This window comes from Sander vitreus, chromosome 2, assembly GCF_031162955.1.
Source record: "Sander vitreus isolate 19-12246 chromosome 2, sanVit1, whole genome shotgun sequence".
NCBI classification, from domain to species: Eukaryota; Metazoa; Chordata; class Actinopteri; order Perciformes; family Percidae; genus Sander; species Sander vitreus.
In genome coordinates this window covers 18,890,829-18,917,450 of record NC_135856.1, presented here as the reverse complement: position 1 = coordinate 18,917,450, position 26,622 = coordinate 18,890,829, and the positions used below count along the sequence as shown (strand labels likewise).

General features: G+C 39.8%; 2 protein-coding genes across 4 annotated transcripts in view; one reads left to right on the top strand and one right to left on the bottom strand.

Moving 5' to 3' along the window:
* crmp1 (collapsin response mediator protein 1) lies at positions 1 to 10,480 on the top strand. Of its 3 annotated transcripts, none has more exons than XM_078269175.1 (14): positions 1 to 312; positions 2,179 to 2,267; positions 2,482 to 2,666; positions 2,794 to 2,958; positions 3,475 to 3,536; positions 3,634 to 3,714; positions 4,595 to 4,663; positions 4,818 to 4,938; positions 5,074 to 5,230; positions 7,451 to 7,592; positions 7,693 to 7,863; positions 9,025 to 9,204; positions 10,027 to 10,192; positions 10,389 to 10,480. In XM_078269175.1, exons 1-14 carry the CDS (start codon positions 1 to 3, stop codon positions 10,478 to 10,480), a joined length of 1,992 nt encoding a protein of 663 aa, XP_078125301.1. The 3 variants fall into 3 exon arrangements, with proteins under 3 accessions (XP_078125301.1, XP_078125293.1, XP_078125310.1); XM_078269167.1 differs by having other exon boundaries at positions 1 to 351; XM_078269184.1 differs by lacking the exon at positions 1 to 312 and adding an exon at positions 1,014 to 1,061.
* An 11,341-nt stretch (positions 10,481 to 21,821) lies between these two features.
* The window catches only part of pcdh7a (protocadherin 7a), a 41,180-nt gene continuing 36,379 nt past the window's right edge, over positions 21,822 to 26,622 (bottom strand). The window contains exon 8 of the mRNA XM_078271186.1: positions 21,822 to 25,907. Within this exon, the coding sequence (XP_078127312.1) occupies positions 25,375 to 25,907 (533 nt within the window). The 3' untranslated portion in view covers positions 21,822 to 25,374. The remainder of the gene's footprint in view (positions 25,908 to 26,622) is intronic.

The window sequence follows — 26,622 nt, the reverse complement described above, 5'->3', positions numbered from 1 at the left end:
ATGTCTGACTGCAGAAGACAGTGGAACCGGGAGGATGAGCTACCGGTCTACCTGGCGGGGCCGATCAACACCGGGCCGAACCAGAAGAAAACCTACGGGATGTTCAGCTCCGTGGAGGGGGCGTTTGAAAGCAAGACCATAGACTTCGATAACTACGCGGTGGGGAGGAAAGGGAGCCGCACCCCGAGAAGCGGCAGCCGGGAGAGGGTCTTGGACGCTGGTGACCCCATGGGCAAGACGTCCAGCGAGGCCCGGGAGGGGTCACTAACCAACTCAACCGGGGAGACAGACGATGCACACCCCGGTGTTGAGGTCAGATATTCATCCGGTAAAGAAAGCCCAAATGGGGAGGTAGGAGTAAGGATTTTGCTCCTTGGCTTTTTCTCTCTGTGTCTGGCTTTTTGGTTGAAATTCTGATCGTTGTCATGTATTTACGATATATGATTTACACATTAAGCAGTGACAAAAACGCCCATAGACTACAGCTGGTAGAAACATTTTGAGCAGGCTATTTTTGGAACAAATGCCTGAGTCTGCATAAATGATGAAGTTTTGTGCTGCATTGCAGTTTGGCCATTTTATTTGCCATTTTTTGTTGTGACTACGTTTACGTAACGTAACTAATAAAAAAGATCCCCCAAAAAATTCATATGCACATCGACACAATTACACTCATTTTAGTCTGTGGTGCTGAATTGGACAGCGCCAGACAGCAACCCTCGCTGTATTGTTATTGTGCTCTCACGTGAGCTGTTTGTGTGAGCCACCGGGCAGACGCTCGCTTTCCGCACACGCGCACGCCCAGGATAGTCACCTGTCTTGTCACGGTTCGCGTTCCACACATCCCGACGCAGCCGTACGGCGCCGGATTCATCGCTGTCTCTCTCACACACGGAAACAATAACCAACACACATCAGGGGAGACAAAGGGGCGCAGAGAGCAACGCAGGGCGCTGGAGTAATTACAACCCGCTTCTGAGTTGACTGTCAGGGGGCAGAGTGACGGAGAGAGCATGTCTGGGACCGGTTACCAGGGAAAGAACAGCATCCCCCATTTGACGGTAAGAGACCTGGCCTGGTCAGCGGCATTGCCCCGAGAAGCTCTACGCTTGCATGCAAATCCCTGCTGCCAATGCCGTCAGAGAAGGGATTACATTCTTAGTGAGGTGGCAAAGAGCAGAAGGCCCTTCTACAGTTTCTCTTAAGTTGAACAGCAAACCCAAGACAGAGAGGTGACAATTCTCAATGTCTGTGTGTCAAATCGAGCGCCTATTCTCACTCAGGGTTGGGCAGTGTTGTGTAATCTCGCCGCCTGTCAGAGGGATTAATTTGGTTGACGTGACGGTCTAACCAGGACATTGGAAACAATGGCTTGCATAAAACAACACAAAGGTGTGGGACTGAATTTGTGCAAAGATGCATCTTTTTTCAACTATATTATAACATCCGTTCTGCAGAAAGCCTCCTCTATCCTTCCAGAGTAGGCTATTATCAAATGCCAAATGAATCCAAAGACAACCTCCAATTGATATAGCCTAACTAAGCATTACATTTCATGGTGGAGACAGAAAATAACATGAGACTGCATTCACGTTCCTTCTTTTGTAAGCATCTTTATTGGTTAAAAGTGCTGAGAATTTAGCTGGGCTGTCAGCTGCCATCATCTTAAACCATGGGTGATCATTAGTTACCATGGAGACATAGCATCTTCCTAAAGCTGTTGCCATGCAGGCACGTTCCATGGTATTATAGGGTGTGGAAGCATGATAATCTGAAAAATGTGCTTATCTCACACTGTGCTTCTAAATATTTAGTATTTGATTGCACTTATAATCTCATCCTACATGAAATTAATACACATAAAAGAGAAAGGCAAACAGCACAACTATTAGCTTTTGTGAGACCCCACCATGCACAGCACTTATGTGGCTATGGGTTTCTTTCCATGATCAACTGCAGTGTGTCATAATATTGCTATGAAGTCAAGGATTACATAACTGATTGTGCAATAGATCAAAATGTCAGGATTGAATTCAACAGCTCCTGTACTGCTTACACTCTCCCTCCCTCTCTCCCTCCCTCCCTCCCTCTCTCTCTCTCCCTCTCTCTCTCTCTCTCTCTCTCTCTCTCTCTCTCTCTCTCTCTCTCTCTCTCTCTCTCTCTCCTTCTCCCCTGCAGAGTGAAAGGCTGTTGATCAAAGGAGGGCGGGTAGTCAATGATGACCAGTCTCTCTATGCAGATGTATACATTGAGGATGGGCTTATCGAGTGCGTATATAAGGAGCTAATTAAAGAGGCATACAAAGACTTGCAAATATTTTGCAGTCGATAATGATTTCACTGCCTTATTCCCCTTTTCACATCCTCATCCTCCACAACCCCTTTTCATCTGCAACCATCCACGTATGTTCCTGCACAACATTTTTCCCTGTCACCCACCCTTTCACCCACCACTATGTCGCATGTATCCGATCCTTGGCAGGCAGGTGGGGGAGAATCTGGTTGTACCGGGGGGTATCAAGGTGATCGAGGCCAATGGTCGCATGGTGATACCAGGGGGGATAGATGTCAACACTTGCTTGATGAAGCATTACCTGGGCACACAGCCTGTTGATGATTTCCTCCAGGGCACCAAGGCTGCACTTGCTGGGGGCACCACCATGATCAGTGAGTGTGGATGTCTAGACTCACATATGCAGCCACAGTTCATACTGCAACCACATAATCATTCAAGAGTTGAAAAACATTACTTGCACTCTTTCCATCTTAACCTTTGATCCCTCCCACATTTCAGTTGACCATGTGACCCCCGCGCCGGGGGAGAGTCTGTTGGAGGCGTTTGAGTGCTGGCAGGAAGCTGCAGATAAGAAGGCATGTTGCGATTACTCCCTGCATGTAGACATCCCCCAGTGGAATGAGATTGTTAAAGATGAGTTGGAGCTGCTGGTGCAAGAGAAAGGTACCTCCATTTTTAGTTACTCCATAGTGTTTCAGAGCTGTGGTCATTGCTGTAATTCTGTTTCATGTTCATCCCTATTTTGGACCCATTTCATAAGAACAATAGGGATAGATTTAGAAACAATTTTGCCTAGTGTTGAATCCTCTTATAGCGAAGACACAGCAGTAATCCACTGTTCTCTACAGTGCTGTCATGGTGGTAGTGTATAAATCCTGCTTGTAATCTGTTTTAAGTAAAAAATCACTTTTCTTTTGGGGCAGTTTCAAAATAAACCAGTTACTGAGCCAAGGCAGCTGCTTGGGTGTCCAGTTTCTTTCAAAAATAAAGATGAGAGTTGTAATTCTTGGCTCAGATGCTAGACATAAGCATGCTCTGCATGCTTTGTACACCAGACAAGATTGTGGATCATGTGATTATGTGGGCTACACTCACACAATTTATCTTTGTAATCCTCACTGCTGAGTTTCCCTTTATTACCTTCTTGTCATGAACATTTATTGTTTCCACTGCTGTCAGGTATCAACTCCTTCCAAGTGTACATGGCTTATAAGGACGCGTACCAGATGTCAGACTCTCAGGTATGCTTTATAGTCATTACTACGGCACTACTGACTTACTGCTCTTTCCTTTCACTATTAATCCCTTTGTTTTTATTTGGATTCATCCCTCCCTCAGCTGTATGAAGCGTTCTCCTTCCTAAAGCAGCTGGGTGCTGTGGTGTTAGTTCATGCTGAAAATGGAGACCTGATTGCTCAGGTAAGTGCTACATAACTACCTTGTATCTTAGTGGCAACTGACTACTCATACCTCTTATAACAACACAACCTGTCAGTGTCTTCAGCCTCCAGACACAACAGTTTACTGTGGTAAAATAACTAACAATATATAATGGCTGAACTAATTCATGTCTAATCTTCTACCTTTATAGTCTCTTGAAACCTGCACTGCAGTTGAGAGATGTTCTTCTTACTCCCCAGCTCTCATAGAGAGAGGATTAATGCTGCTGCTGCAGCTGCTGAGTATGACAGGTTTTTCCTAGGCTGCCATTGCTGTTGACCGTTATTATTCTAATGATGGTGATGTAATGGTGATTAAGATGGTGAGAGTGAAGGTGCTGATAATGCTCTGACAGCACTGATGAAAAGTGGTAGCCGTGGTCATGTAGATTAGGGGACAATTATAGCGAAAACCATGATGCATGTGAAGATGAATGAGGGTAATGAAGATAATGGGAGTGCTGATGAATAATTATGACATACTTGTGAGCAAACAATAAAAAAATAAAAAAAAATAATTAATAAAAGAAAAACAGTAAGGGGGTCGGGGGTCTAATTTTTATCCTAATGTTGCTGTTCTCCAGACATCGCTGTCAGAAACACAACAAGTGCAGCCAGCAAAAGCTCCCCACTTGTAGGATTAAAATGCACACTTTATTTTCTTTGATAGCATGACAGACCATGATATTTTGATTGTACAGCCATAAAATACTAGCAAAGGCACTAACGTGAGAATGTGGGTAAAACATGATTTGACAAGTACTGTATGTAATGCTGACAGTTATTGTAGTGGGTATGAAGTTAATACATATTATAGTTAATACAATTATATAATTAAATTGATTTCATTTGTGTTTCAGGAACAGAGAAAAATCCTTGGAATGGGAATCACCGGACCTGAAGGCCATCCTCTGAGTCGTCCTGAAGAGGTGATGTCATTTTCGTCTGCCCCATTATCCATCCTCCGTCCATCCATCCATCCATCCATCCATCCATCCATCCATCCATCCATCCATCCATCCATCCATCCATCCATCCATCCATCTATCCATCCAAAGGTTTTAATGCTTTCTTTCCATGCAGCTGGAGGCTGAGGCAGTGTTCCGTGCCATCACGCTTGGCAACCGTGTGAACTGTCCTGTGTACATCACCAAGGTGATGAGCAAGAGTGCAGCTGACACTATCGCCCAGGCCCGTAGGAAAGGTCAGCCTCTCTTTCTTTTCACTCCAAAAGTTTCAATCATTTAATATGTGATTCTATTTTAAAGCCTTTTCCAGTGTTTATGAACATCTTCTTTTCACATCCTGACCTACACTGTCCCTCTATACTCCCATTCAGGTTCTGTAGTTTTTGGGGAGCCAATTACAGCTAGCCTGGTCACTGACGGCTCTCATTATTGGAGCAGGAACTGGGCCAAAGCAGCTGCTTATGTGACCTCTCCACCTTTGAGTCCTGACCCCACAACCCCAGACCACCTCAACACACTGCTGGCTTGGTATGTCTTAAAACCATTTTTAGCAACAGATGAACATGTCGCAAACTAAGTAAATGAAGAAAAGTCTTTTAATGCAAGGCCGGGTCCCAGTGTTTTACAATATGTGACGATAATGCTCTGAGAAGCCTGACTAAATATGTAGCCTACAGTATATTTCATGAATACTGGGACATGTAAAAACTGCAGACTGAGGGCAGACAAAGTGTTTAATTTAGCTAAAATCCTCTGCAGAAAGTGAAATGCAAATCAGCTGGATGACACCAAAGGAGACGCCTGCAAGGATCTAACTATCACTGTTCGCCCTTAGATATTAGTTTGGTATTCATGCCACAAACAACTGCTTGTGTAAGACACAATATCAGACCAGCTTCAGTAAAAAAACAAACAGACAGAGAAAATGCGTTGATGTGTAAGCAGAAGAGGGGCAGAAGGAAAGGGTTGGGAGAGACTTAATGGATAAAGGACTGCATAATCATTTGCAAACCACTTAAACTGCATACTTACTTATAAAGTACAATAGTATATGTATACTATTATCAATGATTAAAAGTCAAATACGTTGATGTTCAGTTGTAATTCATGAGTATCATAGAAAAACCCACTTAAGTTCTCACTTCACACACACACACACACACACACACACACACACACACACACACACACACACACACACACACACACACACACACACACACACACACACACACACACATACTCAATGCACAGAATAATATGCTGTACATTTTTGACTGTCCCCGATTCCATAAATAGCACAGGGACTAGAATCCTTCATCATCTGTTGCCTTGGCTACCAACTTCATCCTCCTCCTCCTCCTCCTCAGCGGGTCTGTGCTGTCACACCGGTGGTGTGATACTGCTGTTGTCTTTGAGCTCCTGCTGAAGCAATAGGGTGTATTTTTAGGTTGTTCATTTTCTGGAGACGCGAACAAAAGAACAACACTTTTCCTCACATTTCAGCAAGGCCCATTACTTCAATAATAAGCACTGTCATGGCATGGGGGTGACACTCCCCCAGCTCACTATCATGAAGTAATGTGATTAACAAATTACTAAAAGGCCTCAGATGAGAAATCATTCCAATCATAGCTTTTTATCAGTCAAATTAAACCTATTGTATATTAAGGAGTAAAGGCAGTATATATGGTGTTGGCTTTTTGATAATACATTTATGATGTGGTCTAGTTAAAGCTTTAAGGCCCAAATGCACTGAAAGCATCTGATGCGTGCGTTTTCTATTGTTTGAAATGGCCAAACACGCACTAAAAGCTTTTTAATCGGCGATAATACATTTGTGATGTGGATAGTTAAAGCTTTAGGGACTGGGACTGCAGCTGCGTTGCATTATTCTGACTGGTTCAGCTGGCTGGTTTTTCTGCCCCAGGTCATTACATGACTTGTACTTTAACTCACATGCTCAATGAGGACACCTGATGGCTAAAGGTAGAAATGTCCGTCTTTATCTTCATCATGATTGCCTGAATTTGAATATTGTCTTGAACTGACCATCTGATCACAAAGATTGAGCTGCTTTCCATAGTTCAAGTCATTCAACTTCATTGTCAATTCTTTCATAGTATGTGCCAGACATACAGAGGAATCGAAAATACGTTTCTCTCTGACCCACGGTGCAATAAGTACAAATATATACAATACAATAAATACATTCTAAATAACACGAAAAGTAAGGCAAAACCAAACAGTATAAAAAACTAAAGAAATTGAAAATGTGCAATTTAAAGGAAAAATATGAAATGAAAGTGAAAAAGTGTTCCTGAGAGTCTTTTATAAAGTGACCGGTGCTGTTCCTGATGAGGGGGGTCCAGAGTTCTTGGGGGCAGAGGGGAGTAGAGGGAGAGAAAGGGAAGGGTGTTGAGCTTCCTGACAGCCTGGTGAATGAAGCTGTTTGCCAGTCTGGCAGAACAGGCTCGGAGGCTCTGGTAACTTCTCCCAGATGGCAGGAGGCTGAAGAGGCTGTGTGAGGGGTGGCTGGGGTCACCCACAATGCTGGTTGCTTTGCTCGTGAGGCGGGTTTTGTAATGGAATGTCCAGGAGTGAGGGAAGTGGGACACCAATGATCTGTCCAGCAACCTTCAAGGCTTTTCAAAATTCTTCCGTGAAAAATATAACATTTGACAAGTTGATCACTGCAGTGTGAAGGGTATGTGGATTATTTCATATCATTTTGTTACCTTGATTCAGTGGGGACCTCCAGGTAGTGGGCAGCGCTCACTGCGCTTACAGCACTTCCCAGAAAGCAATCGGTAAAGATGACTTCACCCTGATCCCAGAGGGAACCAACGGAGTGGAGGAGAGAATGGGTTTCGTCTGGGACAAGGCCGTGGTGAGAAATGAGGATGTGTATGTGTGTGTGTATGTGTGTGTGTTTGTGTCTTTTGTGTAGCTGTGACATTGAGTTTTGTCCACCACTCTCTGTCTCTCAGGCCATGGGCAAAATGGACGAAAACCAGTTTGTGGCAGTCACATCTACCAACGCTGCTAAAATCTTCAACTTGTACCCACGCAAAGGCCGGATAGCAGTGGGCTCTGACGCTGACATTGTCATCTGGGACCCCTACAGCGTCAAAACCATCACTGCCAAACTCCAGCAGTCGGTGAGAGCAAAAGAAAATAGGAGAGAGAAAGGAAAGGTGGCAAAAGAAAAGGGAGGATGACTAAATTGTTATAATACAAGGGATAAAAGGGTAATGCAACTGATGTTCTGTGATCACAAATACTGCATCAGTTGAGGGAGCAGAAGTACATAAAGGTAGGAGGAAGGCTGCAGGAGAGAGGGGTTTTATATGGGAGAGTGTGAAATAAGATAAAAACCAAGAGTCAGATCACAGGAGATGAAGAAAACCCTTAAATGTACTTTTAATATGATACATAGTCAAGCCTGGCATTACTGTGAGTGGTGCCATTACTATATATGCCATATTGCATAGTTGTGGTAGTATTAGAATAACAAAATACATGCATTACATTAGTTATAAAACTGGCTTAGGCTCTTTTTTTGGACAATGACATTTAAAGTTCTACAATAGGAAGTATTTCCAGTTAAAGATGTTTACAGTTAGGACTGTGTTTTATTGGGACACTGTTGTTTTAATCCTTTAATTACCAAGAGCAAAATTAAATTCAACCCCTTTGTAGGTCTGGGGTCGCATCAGCAATCTCAGTGACAAATATTTGAAAACCTCGACAAATAAAACCAGAGCTATCTACATGGCCAGATGCCCCACGAGCTAAGTAAGGACATGTGTTCTCTTTTGTGCAATTCAGGTGAACCCAGCCTTTAAATTTCATGACAAAATGATGCATTTAAACTAAGCCGAATGGCCTCTGAGGTGAAAATAGACCTTAAGCAATGCAGTACAGTGACAATATTAGACAGTGGTTAATGTATTCAGTCTGCTCTGCCATTCTCCAAGGCCGTAATCCAGACTGGTGCCGGCTTTAGGTCATAATCCCCCTTTACCCCTCACCCATTCTGTGCTACCATCTCTCTACCCTTCCCCCTGCATTCAAAGTCGCTCCTCCTATATGCCCCGAGCCTCTCACTTATTCATCCCCCATTTTCTCAACTGCTGCATTTTACTGCATGTATTAAGCCTTCTGATACAATGCTTGCTGAAATGGCACAGTGGGCCGAGACAGTGTAGGGCATCTGTTCTGAATGGTGGGAGGGAAATGAAAGAGCTCTCCCTTATTCATCTGCTTAATTAACTTTTTCCACATTCTTTATCTTGTATGTTTTATCCCTCTCCACATAGGCTTCAGAATACAACATCTTTGAGGGTCTGGAGTGCCGTGGAGGTCCAGCGCTGGTGTTGAGTCAAGGTCGGGTGGTTTATGAGGAAGGCAAGCTGCAGGCCCAGCAGGGTACCGGCCGATTTATTCCCCGCAAGCACTTCCCAGACTACGCTTACCAGCGTGTTAAATTCAGGAACCAGGTACAGTAGACAGTTCATTTTAAATACATTAAAAAGTATTTTCCATTAAAAGATTAGATGGGCAACATCCAGTTCCTTATAGTTGCAATCTTGCTTTTCTGCTTACTGTCTTCAAAATCACTTTAATACATATTAAAAACACTGATAAATAAGTCAGTTTAATTTGGTTTGGTTTATTGACAACAGTCTAATATATTTATAAAACACTTGGTCATGCATTGAATAATAAAAGTCCTAGACCTATTTCCACTATTGTCCCTGGTATTTTCTTACAGTCAGACATTCATTGTCTGACATTAAGACATATTAGAAAATAGGAACTAACAAACTAGAAAACGGAATCATATGAACAATGGCTAACATTTCTTCAGGAATCAAACAAGGTAAAAAGTATTATCGACACCTCAATTAAGAAATTACATCACAAAAGCCTACAGACAACCATCACTGTCATACTCTAATTTTTGTTTTGCATTCTTATGGCAGGAAAACTGAGGCAAGAATGTATCTTCACATTTGGTCAGATGCTGTATGATAACTGTAGCTCAAGTTTTGAAAACAATTGATTTTGCACAACTTTTTAAAGTAAAATACACTTGTTTTAGTAAATATCTTCATATATTCACAACAATCTTTACAGTAATAAATAATAATAATAATAATAATAATAATAATAATAAATCATAATTTCCACATTAACTGATTCCAGCAAAACAAATGAGCCAACTTGTTTTATATTATGGTGACTGGTGGGTAACTGGCCATTTTGTTTCTGAAGAAAGACTAACAGATTAACTTTGTGTTTGTGTGTTTTCTATCCAGGTGAAGAAACAGCAGGGCGTTATTCGTGGGTTGTATGATGGCCCAGTGTATGATGTCGTTCCTACCCCCAAATATATAACTCCTGCTCCGTCAGCCAAAACCTCACCCATCTCTCACCAACCACCACCAATACGCAATCTTCACCAGTCCAACTTTAGCCTGTCAGGTAACAGAAACAATTTATTTTATATTAGTTTTAAAATCCAATCCAGTGGTTCCTTTGATTCTTTTTAATGTGTCAAATGAATCTCTTTTATCTCTTTCTTTGAACCTTTTATGTATACTGAACAGGTTCTGAATTCAATAATTTCTAATATTTATGTAAATAAATCTAATATTTACATTTTGTCTTCATTTCCCAGGGGCACAGCTCGATGACAACATCCCTCGTAGGTCTGGCCACCGTATTGTAGCACCCCCCGGTGGTCGCTCCAACATCACCAGCCTTGGTTGAACAACCTGACTGTGTGCAAAGTGTGGTTGTTTTGGGGTTTCACCTCCTGAGTGTGTGTGTATGACTAAGAGTGTGAGCACACTGGCATAATTCAATACCTTTGTATTTTTTTGCACAATGGTGACACACTCTTTTTAGACCATTATGATTTTTATCAATTTGCCTTTAGTGCGTGGTCACAGAAAAGAAGCACATTAATACTTCCAATAAAAGAAGTGTGGTTTACAATCAACCAAGTCACTTAAAAATATGAAAAAACTGGCTCAAGATTGGGGCACTCACACACACACACACACACACACACACACACACACACACACACACACACACACACACACACACACACACACACACACACACACACACACACACAGATCTGGTATCAGACCCCAAATGTGTACCCAGTGTTATGTCATAATGTTGTTATCTCCTTCCCCGTGAGCATGACTTCCTCCTTATTCTTCCTCACATCCCATTGTGTGGGTCTGCTCAGACATGGTGCTCCTTTCCACCCATCTGGTGGACAGCTGATGAAATAACTGATTTCTCCTGCATCTGTTTTTCAACATCTTGGCAATATTTGTTTCAATGTGGCTCAAGTGGATCAGTTATACATATTGCATGGACACGTCTTTAGATGTTGCACTACTTGTGGCTTATTGTTGCAATGGACGAACACTTGTAAATGTATGTTTTGAAAACACAATGACATTCACTGTAGATAGAGCGAGATGTTACTAGGTTCACATATAGACACACACACACACACACACACATACATACATTTTAACATTACTGTGAACTTATATACAATAAAATGAATGCAACTTCCTCTCCACCATCTATATGCAAATGTATCAATACTCTCCTATACAGTGTGAAAGTAGAAGTTGAAACAAATACAATAACAGCTGTGCACTGCAAAATGAATTTCTGGCTGTACCTACATAATAGTAAACACTGTAAAGACTTGTGTGTGATAGTTTTCTGCCAATCATTCATGCCAGATATAGAGCTTTGTTGTAATGATAGGCTCAACTCACTGCTGTAAAAGGGCTTCAGCTCCCACCCCCGCTTTTTAAAACTTCACTAAGATTTTTTTAAGCTGTTTTTAATTTTATTTGATTAATTCTGGATGTTTTCTTGGTACATTTGGTGTTTATATGCCACTTTGTTTTGTTGCTGTTTCCTGGTGTCTCCAATGGAACCACTAATGATCAATAAAGACTTGGTAAAACGAACATTCCTGAGAGTTAACAAGATAAGAGTAATATTAGTGTTACAGGTTTGTCTTTGATTTGTGCCAATAAATTATGTCAGGTTGATTTTGCAAGTGCTTCAGTTAGGACAAACTGGGTTCAACACTCTAAGACCCAGGCAGCAACCTCCGGTGCTGAAAAATAGAAGCCAATGCAGGAGGGGCCTAAAACTGCAGTTCATCGAGTGGCCACTTGAGGCTGGCTTCAAAAGGGAATTAATAGACCCATAGACCCCATGTTAAAATACCCAACTTTACAGCATGTTTAAATTTTCTTTTAGTGTCAGAGACAAAGGAATGTTGAAATGTGTTAAAATGTAATTTGCATGCTGGGAAAAGCCATTGCGCATTGCACAATACCTTAAAACTTTTGAATGATGGACGAAGACATAATCTGTTTTTATGGTAACATTTTTATTTTATTTTATTATTTTTACCTAAAACTGAAAGGAGCACACAAATGACTAAATCCAGAAACCTCAGTTACCTCAGAAAAATATTACACTATGTATGAAATTAAATGTTTTCATCAGGATTGAATGTAGCCTGTAATGACATTATAAAAGCTTTGTGGAATGAATTCAGTTCTGTATGAGGAGAGGGAAAGGAAAAATGATCAAAGAAAAGGGAGGCTGGGTAATAATTGTTAAATAGAACACGTGGAGGGTTAATTAAACTAATAACTAAACTGATCTTAAAATACTGCAGAAGCACATAAAAGAAGGCAGTAGAAAGGGTTTCATTTAGGCTGTAATGACATTATAAAGCTTTGTGGCAATGAATTTAGTTCTGTGTCTGGTTATAGCCTAATTTCAGAAATGTATTCTGACAAATTGAAGTGACAAATACTTAAATAAAAGTATTTTGCATCTGTTGTTAGGGAAATAAATGAACAGTTTAAAGAAAGGAGAGGCATTAATTGTCACTTCTTCCTTGCAGTAAAACTATTAAGGTGGATATGTTTAATGATTCAAAGCTGATCAGTCAGGATGAAATCTAATGTCTTTACAAAGCTCATTTTAGAAAAATGTAATTTTAAATTTAGCGTGACACTTTTTCATATTAAGTGACTAATCTTTGAAATTGGTCCAGTATTGAGCGAGAACGCTGTAACCAGCAGCCACGAACCAGGCTGCAATGTAGTATAGGGCAAATGTGCACCGTCAATGTACTCCCACTCAAAGTGGTGTTTTTGCTATTGACAGTGTCTGACTACATTATGGGAAGAGTTTTGTTCATATTAGTCACAGACACAAATGCATGAGAAAAAGGGTCCAGGTTGAAAAATACTGAAATTCCCCTTGCAGCTCAGCAAAGTGTTTTTTTTTTCTTTCCTTGCTTGCTTTGTATGTGTGAAGGGTCTACGTAACCTCAATGCAAGCAATATTATGAACACATTAAAAGATTAACTTTGTCAACACGTCCTCATAAAGTCTTACAAACTAACTGCCAGACTGTAAAGATGTTTGCTATAAAATTGAGAGACATTTTGCAGTTTCACTGTGTTATTTGTGCCAACGACTGCACCAGAGACTATTATGTATTTGTTAATAGGGCTTGTAAGCATAAGTGATTAGCATAAGTGATTAGCATTAGTGATTAGCATAAGCAATTCACAGACTACTAGTAGTGCTAATCATAAATGATCAGTTTCAGCCTGGTAAAATGGACGTTAATATAGAAGAAGCCCAGCAGTTCATGTGGTGTTACTTGCATAGTTTTAACTGTGGTATTAACTGTGTATATTTTGTGTATTTAGACTGTGTAAAAGTTAACAATATTGCTAAGTTAGTAGAGAGGCAGTTGGCAGAGTTAAACATGTCAGCCTGTAAAATTAGTCAGGTATGCTGGAAAGCTTGGCTTGTTGTTTTACCCGCCAGCAGAGATAAGCAGGTAACAGGGCTGTTGAACTAGTCTAGGCTACCTGTAAATGCAGTTAAAGGGATAATATGAGGTTTGCAATCAGTAAATGAGAGGATTGTTTTACTCATACCGGAGTGGAAATACGTTTATTGTACATATGTATTGTGGTGTTTACTATTATTGGTCATTTAGTTTAGGTGCATTGTACAATGTTTATTGGTTGTGGTTATATTCTGTCAATGTCAGCTTGATATATTCTTTGAAAGTGCTTTCACTTTCAATGTTTCACAACACTGAGGTTGAGGATGCTGGTCTGCCATCATCACTCTAGTTTGCCTTGCTCAAAGGATTTTATGTTCCTTACGGAAACGTGGCAAAGGGAAAATGAGTTTGTTCACTTAAACAAGCTCTGTCCTGTTGGCTGCTCTGTTACTGGGACACCCCGAATGGCACGCCGCGGTTTCTCATCTTATATCCTCAAATAAGCACAATCCCAGAATCTTATTTGACACCATTAATGAAATAGTTTCTCCTTCTGGCCCTCAAGCAACTGTGTCATCTAAATCTGACTGTAATGAATTCCTCCACTTCTTTGTAAATAAGATCAGAGATGTTAGGGCAAATATCTCACCATCACTTTCTCAGATCTCTGCCGGTGACTTGTCTCCCGCTCATTGTTGATCCACTTTTATACCTGTGACATTACATGACATCCCCTTTATGCTACATACTTTGAAACCCTCATCTTGTCCTATGGATGTTGTCCCTACTGTGCTATTTGTACAAGCTTTTGACTCCATTGGCCCCTGTATTGTTGAGATGCTTAATACTTCACTTTTAACTGGTGTCGTCCCTAGTTTTTTTAAACATGCTGTTCTTAAGCCTGTACTAAAAAAAACTAGTTTGGATCCACTACAACCTAAAAGCTACAGGCCAATATCAAAACTTCTATTCATGTCAAAAATTCTAGAAAAAGTTGTAGCTGAGCAAATCACCTTTTTCCTAGAGAATCACGAGTTGTTTGACAAATTCCAGTCTGGTTTCCGTAAAAAGCACTCTATGTAAACTGCATTATGCATTGGATGATATCCAACTGTACTACTTGTTTAAGGAAACTGAGTTCTATAAACTGTCTTCTTTAATCAACTGCTTGACCAGTATCAAGCAGTGGTTATGTGACAATTGTTTGCTTCTGAATTCAGATAAAACAGAAACACTAATTATCGCCCCTGAAGGTAAAATCCTTCATATAAAGCAGCATATTGGTGACTTAGGCCCGTCTGTCCAGCCGAGTCTCAGGAGCTTAGGTGCTGTTTTTGATTCAGCTTTGTCCTTGGAGATCCACTCTCAACAATTGGTTAGAAACTGTTTCTTTCAACTGAGGAATATTTCCAAATTAAGAACTTTTGTGACTAAGGGTGAGTTGGGGATGATCATTCATGTTTTCATTTCCTCTCGTTTAGATTACTGCAACAGTCTTTTTATCTGTTTGAGTAAGAAGGAGCTTTACCGTCTCCAGGCTGTTCAGAACTCGGCTGCAAGGCTTTTAACTCACATTAACAAAAGAGCACACATCACGCCTGTTTTAGCAGTACTTCACTGGATACCAGTCCAGTATAGAATTCAATTTAAAATCCTGGTCCTTACTTGCAGAGTCCTGCATGGTCAAGTTCCTACCTACATATCTGACTTGATTCAGCTTCACACTCCCACCCGGAGTCTGAGGTCATTAGGTCAGAGGCTATTAGTGGTTCATCGCACTCATTTTAAAACTAGAGGGGACCGATCTTTCCAGGCAGTGCCGCCTAGGCTGTGGAATGCTTTGCCTCCCTTTCTGCGTTGTGTGAATTCTGTTGAATCTTTTAAAAAGCAACTGAAGACTCTGCTCTTCAAGCAGGCTTTTAGTTAGTCGAGGGTTTCTTATGGTTGCTTGTTATGTTTTCTATTTGTATTTAATTTTCTTGTATTTTAATTTGTTGTACTGTATTACATTTTATTGTGAAGCACTTTGTGATTTTTTTTTATCTGTGAAATGTGCTATATAAATAAACTTGACTTACTTACTTACTGTATATAATATATAATATAATAATTCTACATCTGTAGTATATCTAGACCCATCTGTGGTCACACTTGAAGGTTTATTTAATGTAGTTTAGCTGTACAAGTTCGAGACAAGCCAGGAAAATTATGTGTATGATAATGACATGACTTTATACATCAGACATTGTTTCCAGCTGTAAGCATTATCCTGAGATACAGTGCAGGGTCTTGCCTTACAAACAATTAATCAACTTTACCATTCTACGTGATCATAAAAAATTTAAAAATGTTCAGTGTAAAATATCTAAATATAAGAGAATTTTAAATCAAGTCATGTATAGCAGATAGGGATGTTCTCTACACATGCCAACATGTTAAAACCATGCTATAATGCATCGTGAAGTAGTAGACCTAATAGCACAGTTTGACATTCCTGCAGTTATGTGATCTTCCCAGTGAAACCTCTCAGAGTCTACTAGCTTCTATTTACAACATACAGACTGCTTATGTGAAAAAGAGCATTTTCTGGATCTGCTCCAGATTAACTGTTTCCAGACAACATTACCTTCACAGAAGGAGAAGGAGACCAATAGAGACCTACATTCTGCTGCTGCCATCTGCTCTGGCAGTAAACCAAAGGGATGTAATATTGAGCTTGCGAGACTGAAATTATGCAAGTTTTCCATTTTCTGTAGCAGGTCATGAAATCACAGAAATGAAAACAGTGGAAAACAGAGTCTGTTTGTGTTTAGGGTATACAGAAGTCTGAACAGATGCCATAACGATCCAGAGACTTCCCATCCCTTGAAAGGAACGAGCTGATGTTTGGGAATAACACAGGGTCTGCATCCAGCCAAATTACTGAGCCAGCTGTGCTTATCTTCTACCACTGAAGGTCCCTCAGGTCCCTGCTGTGCATATGTGAGCTGCATCCAGCTACTATGCGATAAACATAAACATATGCTACAGTATATTTATCTTCTAAATGCATCCACATTGTGAATAAGACCCAGTCAAACACTAACAAAATGTTTCGTCACAATTTCTAATGTCTAATGGCCTTCAATAGATATTTAATCAATTTGATAGTCATTTCAAGGGAATATAACACAGAACATTAATCTTTAACTTTAACAGTACAATTCTGATTCATTTTAGGAATTCCAAGCAATGTGTATAACAATTATATCTAAAACATGAGGCAAGATGGTCATTGTTTACAATTAGCTCTTAGATATTATAGTGCTGTTAGTATCAGTATCAGATAATATCATTATATTATCTGTTGCATTGTTGATAGATGTACTGTAGTTGTTTAGGTTTTCTTTGTCCCAACATCATTCATTCTATACAGATGAACTGCATTTGACTAAATTGACCTAATAATTAAACATTATGGACTCTCTTTTTGTGGTACATTTAACATTATTTTTCACAGCAGACTATGAACCAAATCAATATTGCTATAAAGCTAACAAATGAAATCAACTGGGGGACCTTTAACACATGTTGTATGATATTCAGGATGTAACACTCCCCTTTGTCTAGTTGGTGTCCATGTTGAGCTTTGTTAAAAGGTCAACCTTGTACTTGAGGCTGACTTACAGTAGATGAATGAAGATTAATGACACAAACTTTTACTGGCTTCTTTGCCTCATCCTAGGTGAACCTGACTTGCTTGACATAACATAGCAAGTCTCTCACCAAATGCTTTCAAGAATGACCAATTTATATCAAAAGGTTTAAAGGAGCAGTTTTTATTTTTGTTGTTGAGGTTAGTCAAGGTGAATTATGCCGAAAGCATCACAATTACCCCTGAATTAAAAAAGATTGCTACAAGTTTCAAAATCACAGCCTTGAGCTGCCTAATACCTACCCACAAATCACTACTGTCACAACCACAGCATAAAGCTGTCACTTGTCTTCACATAGGCAAAACACTTTCTCAATTAATAGGTAAACTACACAACAGCTAAGTAGTTGTACATGCATTGAGAAAAACAACAACTGAGTGGAGCCACAGAGTGATATTTGTCTTTGGTCTTTTAAAAGCCAGACACTATCAACTATCTGCCAATCAGCAGATGAGACTCACCTCTGCAATCAGGATCTGCAGGTCATCAGCTACACACACACACACACACACACACACACACACACACACACACACACACACACACACACACACACACACACACACACACACGAACACACACATACACACAAATCTTTATTACTTTATGAGGACCACAATCTCAGGGTTATCTGTGAGGACAGAGAAAACAGAAAATTACACCACAACTGAGAAATGCTGTGAACAAAATAAACAAATATATGACACAGATCTGGAAAACAATGGGGGAAATGGACAAATAGAAAAGTAATTTCTTCTAATAGTTTTGAATTCCAGTTTTTCATGTTTTTTAAAGTAAAAATTACAAATTTACATTTTACACATACACCTTTACACTAAACTAAGTGACTTCTAGTGATCATCGAAGCTTTGATTTCCCAAAACATCAGAGCCATTACATAGACATTTAGCAAGCAGATATGGCAATCTCAACTGGTTTTATTAGTTTCTAGCAATTTACAGTGAGGAAATCCAAATTTCATTTGGAACATGGGCAACAGGAAGTAGAATGTAATGCTTGAAATACAATTCATTAAATTGATCTGATTTTCCTATTGTTTCTTTATTTTAAAACTCCTTAAGCACAGCACATACATACAGTGTTTACTCAAATGTAATGCTTAAACCACAAAAAGATATAACATAAGATATTTTCATATTTATTTAGCAGTTTTATTGCTGTACTGTACTACTCAAAAAAAGATTACTACATTGCATATTTTCTCCCTCACTCAAACCTTAGTTCATCACAATACCGAGAAACAGGACATTGCAGGTTATTTTGCTCTTGAATGTGATAATTTAATTTTAATTTGCACATATTCTATCATAGGTCGTTTATGTCATATGACAACTTTACATTGTTGACATTAGTGACTAGTCTGGCTCTTGCAGAACTGCAAAAACATAATCAACATCAGAAACCTAACTAAATTGTCAAACAACATTAACTAGCCTTAATTAGACCTATAAAGTTTTTACAATTAACAGTAAAAGCAGTGTCTCTATTTAGTCTTCGACAAACCACTGGCAAAAACATATATTTTTGGAATTAATGGTGAAAATAAAGCAAGCTAAAGTTAATTTCTGTAACAGACTCTTTCATAGTCAACAAGGTTTCTGACCTTGTAAAGATTTAAGATCGTGTGGATAACTCAGCTTTTATTGGAAAGTTTCTTTCTAGTTGTAGGCTGATACATACATATGTCATCCTAAGATATGCTTTCATGTAAAATCATGTTGTATATTTGTTATTTCCTGCTGTTTTATCAAGAATACTGATGGCAGAGATGAGTTTAAGTGAAAAGATGACCATGAAAAGATGAAGAGACACAAGTGACAGCCTACAGAGGAACACCGGTATGATCAAATCTCACATCAACCGCCTGCGTATCAGGGAGAAAGAATGTTAACAGCTCTGCTGCAAGGCTTTTCTGAACAGAGGAACACAACACTGACAGAAAATAGCACACCTGCGAGGCTTTATGCAGAGCTGTACTTATGCTGGTGTTGGCGGGTCGCAGCACCCTGCTAGAGATGTTATTTGACTGGACATCAAAAAAACATTTTAACATATACACGATTATATCTTTTCACTTTGAAGCCATTAGCCCTCTCTCTGTATGTAAAGGCGGAAAGTCAATTCTCTTCAGCTCTCTTTCACACAGAAAATGAGTTTTCTTAAGCCCCTGAAAGCATCTGACAACTCCAAAGACCATTTGATATACTTGACAGTTTGTGAGGAGGTTAATATTCTGCAATTTACTTCATAGGCGCCTCCCTCGCAAAAATGTCCTCTATCTTTATAAAATCCATAAAATGCACATCCACTGGGACTATCCCTGGGATTTAATTAATAGTTTTAAGAAACTGACATCCTTTTTTTGCAGTGCAGACACTCCCTGTCCATTTATCTGGTGAAACAGTGTGATTTACTTAGAAAGCCTTTTATGGGCCACTTATGTGAGATAACTTATGACTAGAAGTTGATCGATATGCTACCTGATTCTTTTAATGTTTCAAAAACCTTTTCTTGTGTGGTTTAATGATTTTTCTTTTATGTGTGTTTTTATGACTTTATTGCAGGCTGCAAAACAATTGGTCCTTGCATGTATGGTATGGGGACTGCTCTATCCTAAAGACCTAAAACTGTGGTCAGTAATTCATAATTTTTAGTTGAAAACAGACTTTTATTGGATGTGACACATGCTGACATACAAGTGATTTTACTAATTGCAGATAATGAGGATACAAAATGATATGGCCTTGGAAGACATGAATTTACATTTCAAGTAAACCCAGCTGAGAAAAATATAATTCAAAATGTTTCCTTAAACAACATCATTTATTCAACCTGCTATGTGAATATTAGGTTGATATTGTTTAAAAAATCGAATTAGTAGGTGGCAGTGGATTGGCATTGTGATGGGCCTGTGGAATAGTACTAAGTGCTACCAACTTCCTGGCCTGTTAAAATTAAAAACAGTGTAGATTCTGCTTTTTGCTTTTGTTGTTGATGATAATAAGTAATTGAACATTAAAATGTGTTTGTTTTTTATGTTATTTTTATGGTGGTTTTGCTGTACATAAAATTAATGATTACCCTGCTTATTAGCCTTTTAAATCTTTATTTTATCCCGATATGGTTGAATCCCGATATTTAGTTATTTTTTTTATATCTAACAATATATATAATAATAGTGAAATATAAAGAGCCTTCTACTCATAAATGATTATTTCCCAGATTGCTATAAATCAAACTGGCAGCTGTATCTTCCAGCTGTCGGCTCAAAAGAAATGGCCTTGGACTGAATATGCAAAGAAATGTAGCTCTTAAATATTAGTTTTAGTTTCAAAAGTATGTTTATATGAACTGATTTATTGTCCTTCTGCTTTTTGTACTTTAGCCAAAATGCATTTGAAACAAAGGAGCCTCTCCTTACATGCTACAAAATGATCACGTGCACAGCCAGAAAACTAAAGTAATTCTGACTCATGACCACATGGTGTCAGTGTTGCATACTGGACAAAAGAAAAGAAAAATTGCAAGACTCTTGTGACATTTTGAGTCCTTCACACTAATCTTTGCAGCAGTTAACACCTTTGAAGCGTTTTTCAGATAAGTCTAAGTCCAAATTGCCCCCTACATTTTAAAAGTTTTCTTGCAGCAGGATCCAGTTCAGGAAATTGGATTGTGTCACATTTAAGTGACACCTTCGAAATGTATTCTAGTCAGCACGCGTGTCAGCCAGGTGCAAATTGACATTACACATTAAAGAGTATCAAGGTGTCATTCTGCTAAATATTTTAAAAACAGAGCTTCACAGTTCATTCTGATCTTCACTCAAAGTCCACTTGTTCTGGTGCTTTCCAATTTATCACATAGTCTTCATTAGCAGTTGCAGTTTTCTCAGTTGTCATGGAAGTGGGAGTTTGAACATCTACAATCAAAAGCTCCTGAATAAGCCAACAAGTGGATCTTGAGATGGTTTTGTCACCACTTTCTAACAAGGCACCCTTTAGGTTGTAAATGTTAGCAAGGCATTAATAAAGGGTCAACAGTTACAACAGGCTATCCATCAAGCCTGCAATTTATGTTAATAAGTGGCTAATAAATGTATTTTGGTCCAGACGCCTGGAGCCCTTTCCCAGAAAGTAACTTGCCGAAACTGTTATGCTGGAAAGGGATTTTTCAGTACGATAAAGTTAATGATTTATTTACCATTAATTAAAGCTTTAAACCCTTTGTAAATGGTGCCTTATGAAAAAGCGTTACCAAAAATTCCTTTGTGAGCAACACAACTGTCTTAAAGTGTTCCCATGTTTGTGGAGTCGTTACCAATAACTGGTCATCGCAAGCTGATATTCTTGAGGAAAATATTTAGTTTGGAGTTGTTATACAGTAGGTGCCCCAACTATTGCTTAGACAGTCATATTTACTATGTAAAACAATTTTCCAGAAGTTAAAAGACAAACAAGAGTGTTTGAAGTTTTTAATGTCAAAGTCAAACTTTTACATGATTCATCTTCATACCAAACCATTCGTCAACAGCTCCTTCTTCCTCGCCATAGCAAATGCAATTAGTTCATTATGTAATTACAGGAAGGGAGCAGCAAAAAACAGAACCAGCCCCATAAGAAAAGAAAACGAAGAAGAGGAAAATAAAAATAAGTTTTTTTTCTCTTTTTTTTCTCAAGTGCAGATTTGAAGACCTTAGGCATGCCATTGTCTGTTATGGTTTCCAGTTGTCTGTTCTACAGTGTAGTTTTATCTGTACATGGCTATAAGGGTAACAGCACGAGGGGGATGACAGGTACATGATGTGCGCGGAAGTGTCTGTTTTTAAAAATGTCTTGATAAGTGGGCGATGGACTCCTTTCTCTACACTCTTCTCTGTCTGTCTCCCCTCTCTGTTTTGCAGTAGACTGAAAGATATTCATGTTTAAACGTGCAGTATAAAAAAAGATACACACCCACACAGATTCATGTATAGCAAGTTCCCTTAAATCTGGTTGGGAGGGTTCGAAAGGTGCCATAATGAAACTGCCATAAAACAGCAGTTTGAAGAAATATCTGCCAATTTGAAAAGGCAGGGCTGTGTCAAGAGTCTCTCTCCAAAGCTCACAAACTGGACGTTAGTTCTTCAAGACCTTTCTGGCCTCCAAGGGATGGAGACACACTTATCTCAACTATTTCTCCCAGAGAAAGAGCATGTGTCCTTCTGTCTCTCAGTGTGTGTACCCCGTAGGATGTTGTGATTGTTTTCACCAATCCCTTTTCAATTAACTCCATACGTTAGGCCTTTTGTTTTGTTACATCCTCAGCGCAGTCCATCAATAACAGAGCTCAGTAAACAGCCATGTTGGGGATTTGGGGGTAATGAAGGCTTAGGGAGTTAAGTACATCAGTGGCCTAAAACACGCTAAAGGGAGTCGGTCACAGAGTTGTAGTTATATACAGGTATACAAAGTGTAATCACACATGGAGCACACTCGTTTCTCAGGACGATTACCAATGTAAAATGAATGTACAAGACTCACTACTTTACTGTTTCCACACGTCCAGTTACCTTTCAGCGAGGGCACAGTCAAGCAGCAACAATGTGTGGCCAAAACCACAAGTAGTTAGTTAACAAGTTGAACATTGTCGCACATCTTACCTGAGTGTTGCTCTCTTTTCTGACTATCTCTACGCTCTACAAGGACCTATGATCTAAATTGCAGCGCCTCCTTTAACAAGCATGTCCCCCCCGCCTCATCTGATCCAAAACCAGAAAAATGAAGAGACACACTTACTGGCAATTTCCAGAAGTATTACATTCGCCAATCCAGACATTAATGAGATCAGTGCAGATCAAGGGAGGAGAAGAGAGAAGAAAAGAAACTCATTAAGACCACAGGGACGACCTAACCCTATTATCCCTATCACACCACTGAACCACACACTGATGATGGGAATTAAGATGTGCTGGCCTCGATCCACACCCACTCTTCAACCCAGTGCAGCAGAGTGTGTCTGGAGTCGTGCAGTAGCTGCTGGGAAGGACGAATGTGAAGGAGTCTGTTATCTGTGCATTTTAGCACAGCAGTATGGGCGTGTTCAGGTCGGCACTGTGTGGTGAAAAGGGTGCAGCAGAACTCTGCGCTCCCATTACATTGTGTTCTTTTTTGTTACAGCCTGCGGCACCTTTTGTGCCCGCTTTGGGCTGTGGAAACTGAGAGAAAGGCCCAAGGTTACCCCAAACTCACTCTGATAAAGTGGGAACAATTTCATCCACTGAAGCTAACTCCCTTGCTGCCATCATTATCTCCATTTCTCCGTAAGCACACATATATAATACAGATGTATCCAAATAGGCGTGGTATCCAAAAAGGCGTGTGGTTTAAAAAAGAGAAAAAAAGTTAGCATTATCTTTCTTTCATGCATAGTCCATTTTTCTTTTCCTTTTTTTCTTACAGAATTTTGGTTTTTCTATGAGTCCTACTTACAGTATGCAGAATATCCCCTATTCCCACATTGTCTATCATTACATACATCAGATGACGTGTTTGAAATTCCCTTTAATGTAGCCCCACACATCAGTCAGAGAGATGAGTAATTATTTAAATACATTTCATGTTTAAATACTGACTGGGGGGAGCAGGCAAAATGCTACAGCTAGTTCAATGAAAGGCAATATGTTAAAAAATGATGAATAAGTGCACATACACACATAGTGCATATGAATTGCGCAGTGCGCGTATCTTAATATGGGTTTGTGTCTCTACTTATGTTTTATTATGCCGTATGTGTGTGTGTGTGTGTGTGTGTGTGTGCGCATGTGTGTGCTTAATGTTTTCTGTATGAAAGTTAATGCAAGTTATTATATACTTCATGTTACACGGCCACTGAATCATGTCATAAACTGTGGCCCTATGCATGTTCACATTCTGTAAATGCACTGTATGAGTTTGTGTTTGCATGCTTAGGTCTGTGTGTGTAAGTGCGTGCATGCGTGCATGTGTATATGTGTGTGTATGTGTGTGCGAAAGAACATTTATGATACATGAACACTGTTAGGATACAGTAGGTGTGTAGTGAACTCAGCACCTCTGTATACTCCGAAACGGCGGACAGCAGCAGAGAGATACAACTGCTGCCTTTTCAAATACACACATACAATATATACATACAGACTGAGTGTGAAGGCAAAATAATGAACATATTTTCACACACGCTGGAATTCTGTGGCACTACTGACACTCTCTGAGAACCTTGTATGGTTACATTTAATTACTGTAAAAAAAGTATTTTCACATTGTTGCATTTTATTCTGAATCATTTGTTTTTAAAGATACCTGATTTTAGAGATCAGCACATTTTTCTACCGTGTAACTGTACAGTGACCACACTTTTGTCAGTACTTTGATACTCTGTTTATGACTTGTTAAGATTCTCACGGGATTAGCAGTTTGATTGGTTAATATCCCCGTCTTGTGTTATAATAAAGTTGATTAGGCATTAGAAAGTTTGATTGGTTTGAATTAGATCCAAATAACTCAATCAAAGACCCGTTACTTCTTTTCATGTGTTTTAACTGGATAAGACCTCTGTGGTTTTTCAGCAGATGGTTCACCAGTTGAGTCCAAATCTTGACTGCTGTAGCCTCAGTGAAAGTTTTTATATGCATCGAGGCATTTATAGCATCAGGATTTACTCAGTCTCAATGTCTCTCTATTTCACACAGATCCCTCTGTGTTAGAGGGTCAGGCATGCATTGGATTCAGGTAAAAAGACAAAGAGATGAAGTTGTCCTCCACATAAACATAAACGGATCTTTGCCTGTAGGCAACTTTCAGTGATAGTTAAAAAAGACTTTTTTTTTTTTTTTTTAAAGTACTCCTAGTCCGAGCTCTCTGAAGAGTGGACCCATCACTTGCTAAGTTTAGGTGCCTATAAATAATAGTCAGAATCCAATCCAATCTTTTCTCACATTTTCACATGTTCACGGGTTTAAAAGGCCTTCCAAACTGATGACTTGCCAGTAAAGTCTTAACCCTCCCTGCTTTTTTTAGAAAAGGGTGTGGTGTGTTGATGATTGCTCCGTTGCAAGGCTATCACAGGTAAACCTCTCGGCGTGACAACGTGAGGCAGGATGTGGTCTTGTAGTCCCCTCCTGTCCGGGTCAGTGGTATGACTTCAGGTGGGTTCTTGCCTTCTCCTCCTTCCTCCTCTTGCTGGCGCCTCCCGAAGCCTGCGCTGCTAAATGTGTCATATGATGCCGAAGTCATCTTGCGGTTCAGAAGGTTACGGTTGTGATCGCCCATGTTTCTGTTGCGGTCTCCACTTCCCAGGGTGCCGAGAGGATCCCCATTGGCTAAGGGTAATCTCTGACCTTCTCCGCCGACAACCACCCCGGGTTCTGAGCTCCCTGCACTGCCAGCGCTCTCGCTGTCACTCTCATGGTCGTTACCACGGAGGTTGTTATTATCGTCTCCGGGGGCAAAGGTGGAGAGCCGTGGGGGGTCGCTGCCATGGCGCTGGCGAGGCGAAGGGCGGACGGGCATCCAACAAGTGTCAGAGTGGCCAAACTCATCACACTCCCTGGTACACTTTCCTGTCAGAGCTACGTCTGGCAGCTGTCTGGCATCTGGACACAGGAAAGAGACAAAATAAAGAGGGATTGAAGGAAGAAAAGAAGAGAAAAAAATTTAAGTTCTTTTGATGTCTTCATTTGATAGTTTAACTAACACAGACATGAAATATGGGTAGAGGTACGTATGACATGAAGCAAACGTACACAACCAGAATCGAACTGGGAATGCTGCAATTATATGGTCTGTGTGTGAACCACTAGGCCACCAGGACACCCCAAGAAGAGACAATTAAATTAAAAAAATGATGTAGACGGATAGAGTACAACAGTACAGATGAGTTGAACATTTCATGAGGAAGACAGGAGAAAGAAAAATTGGTTAAAAAAAGGGGGACAAAGGTTATAAGGGAGGGGATATCATTTGAAAGAAGCAAGACAAATGCTGTCATAGCAAAATAGAAATTGCTGACATCAAAAGGTTTGAAAAAATTCCAGCTTTGCTCAGCATCAAATAAAAGGTGAAAGGTGACGTCAAAACAAACAACTATCTACCGAATAGAAGATAATTTTCAGAAATTTGTGTGACACATCTAAATGTCTTTACTTTAAGTTACATATTGGCTCTATTATGTCCCATTAGTGTTGGTTAAAAATGTTAGTGAGGCTACCAGAGATGCTGAGGCTGATGTCCTACAAAGGCAAGTGTCAAAGGTGAAGGCTATCATCTATGTAAACCAGTCATTTATGGCGTATTTATATATCATCAATA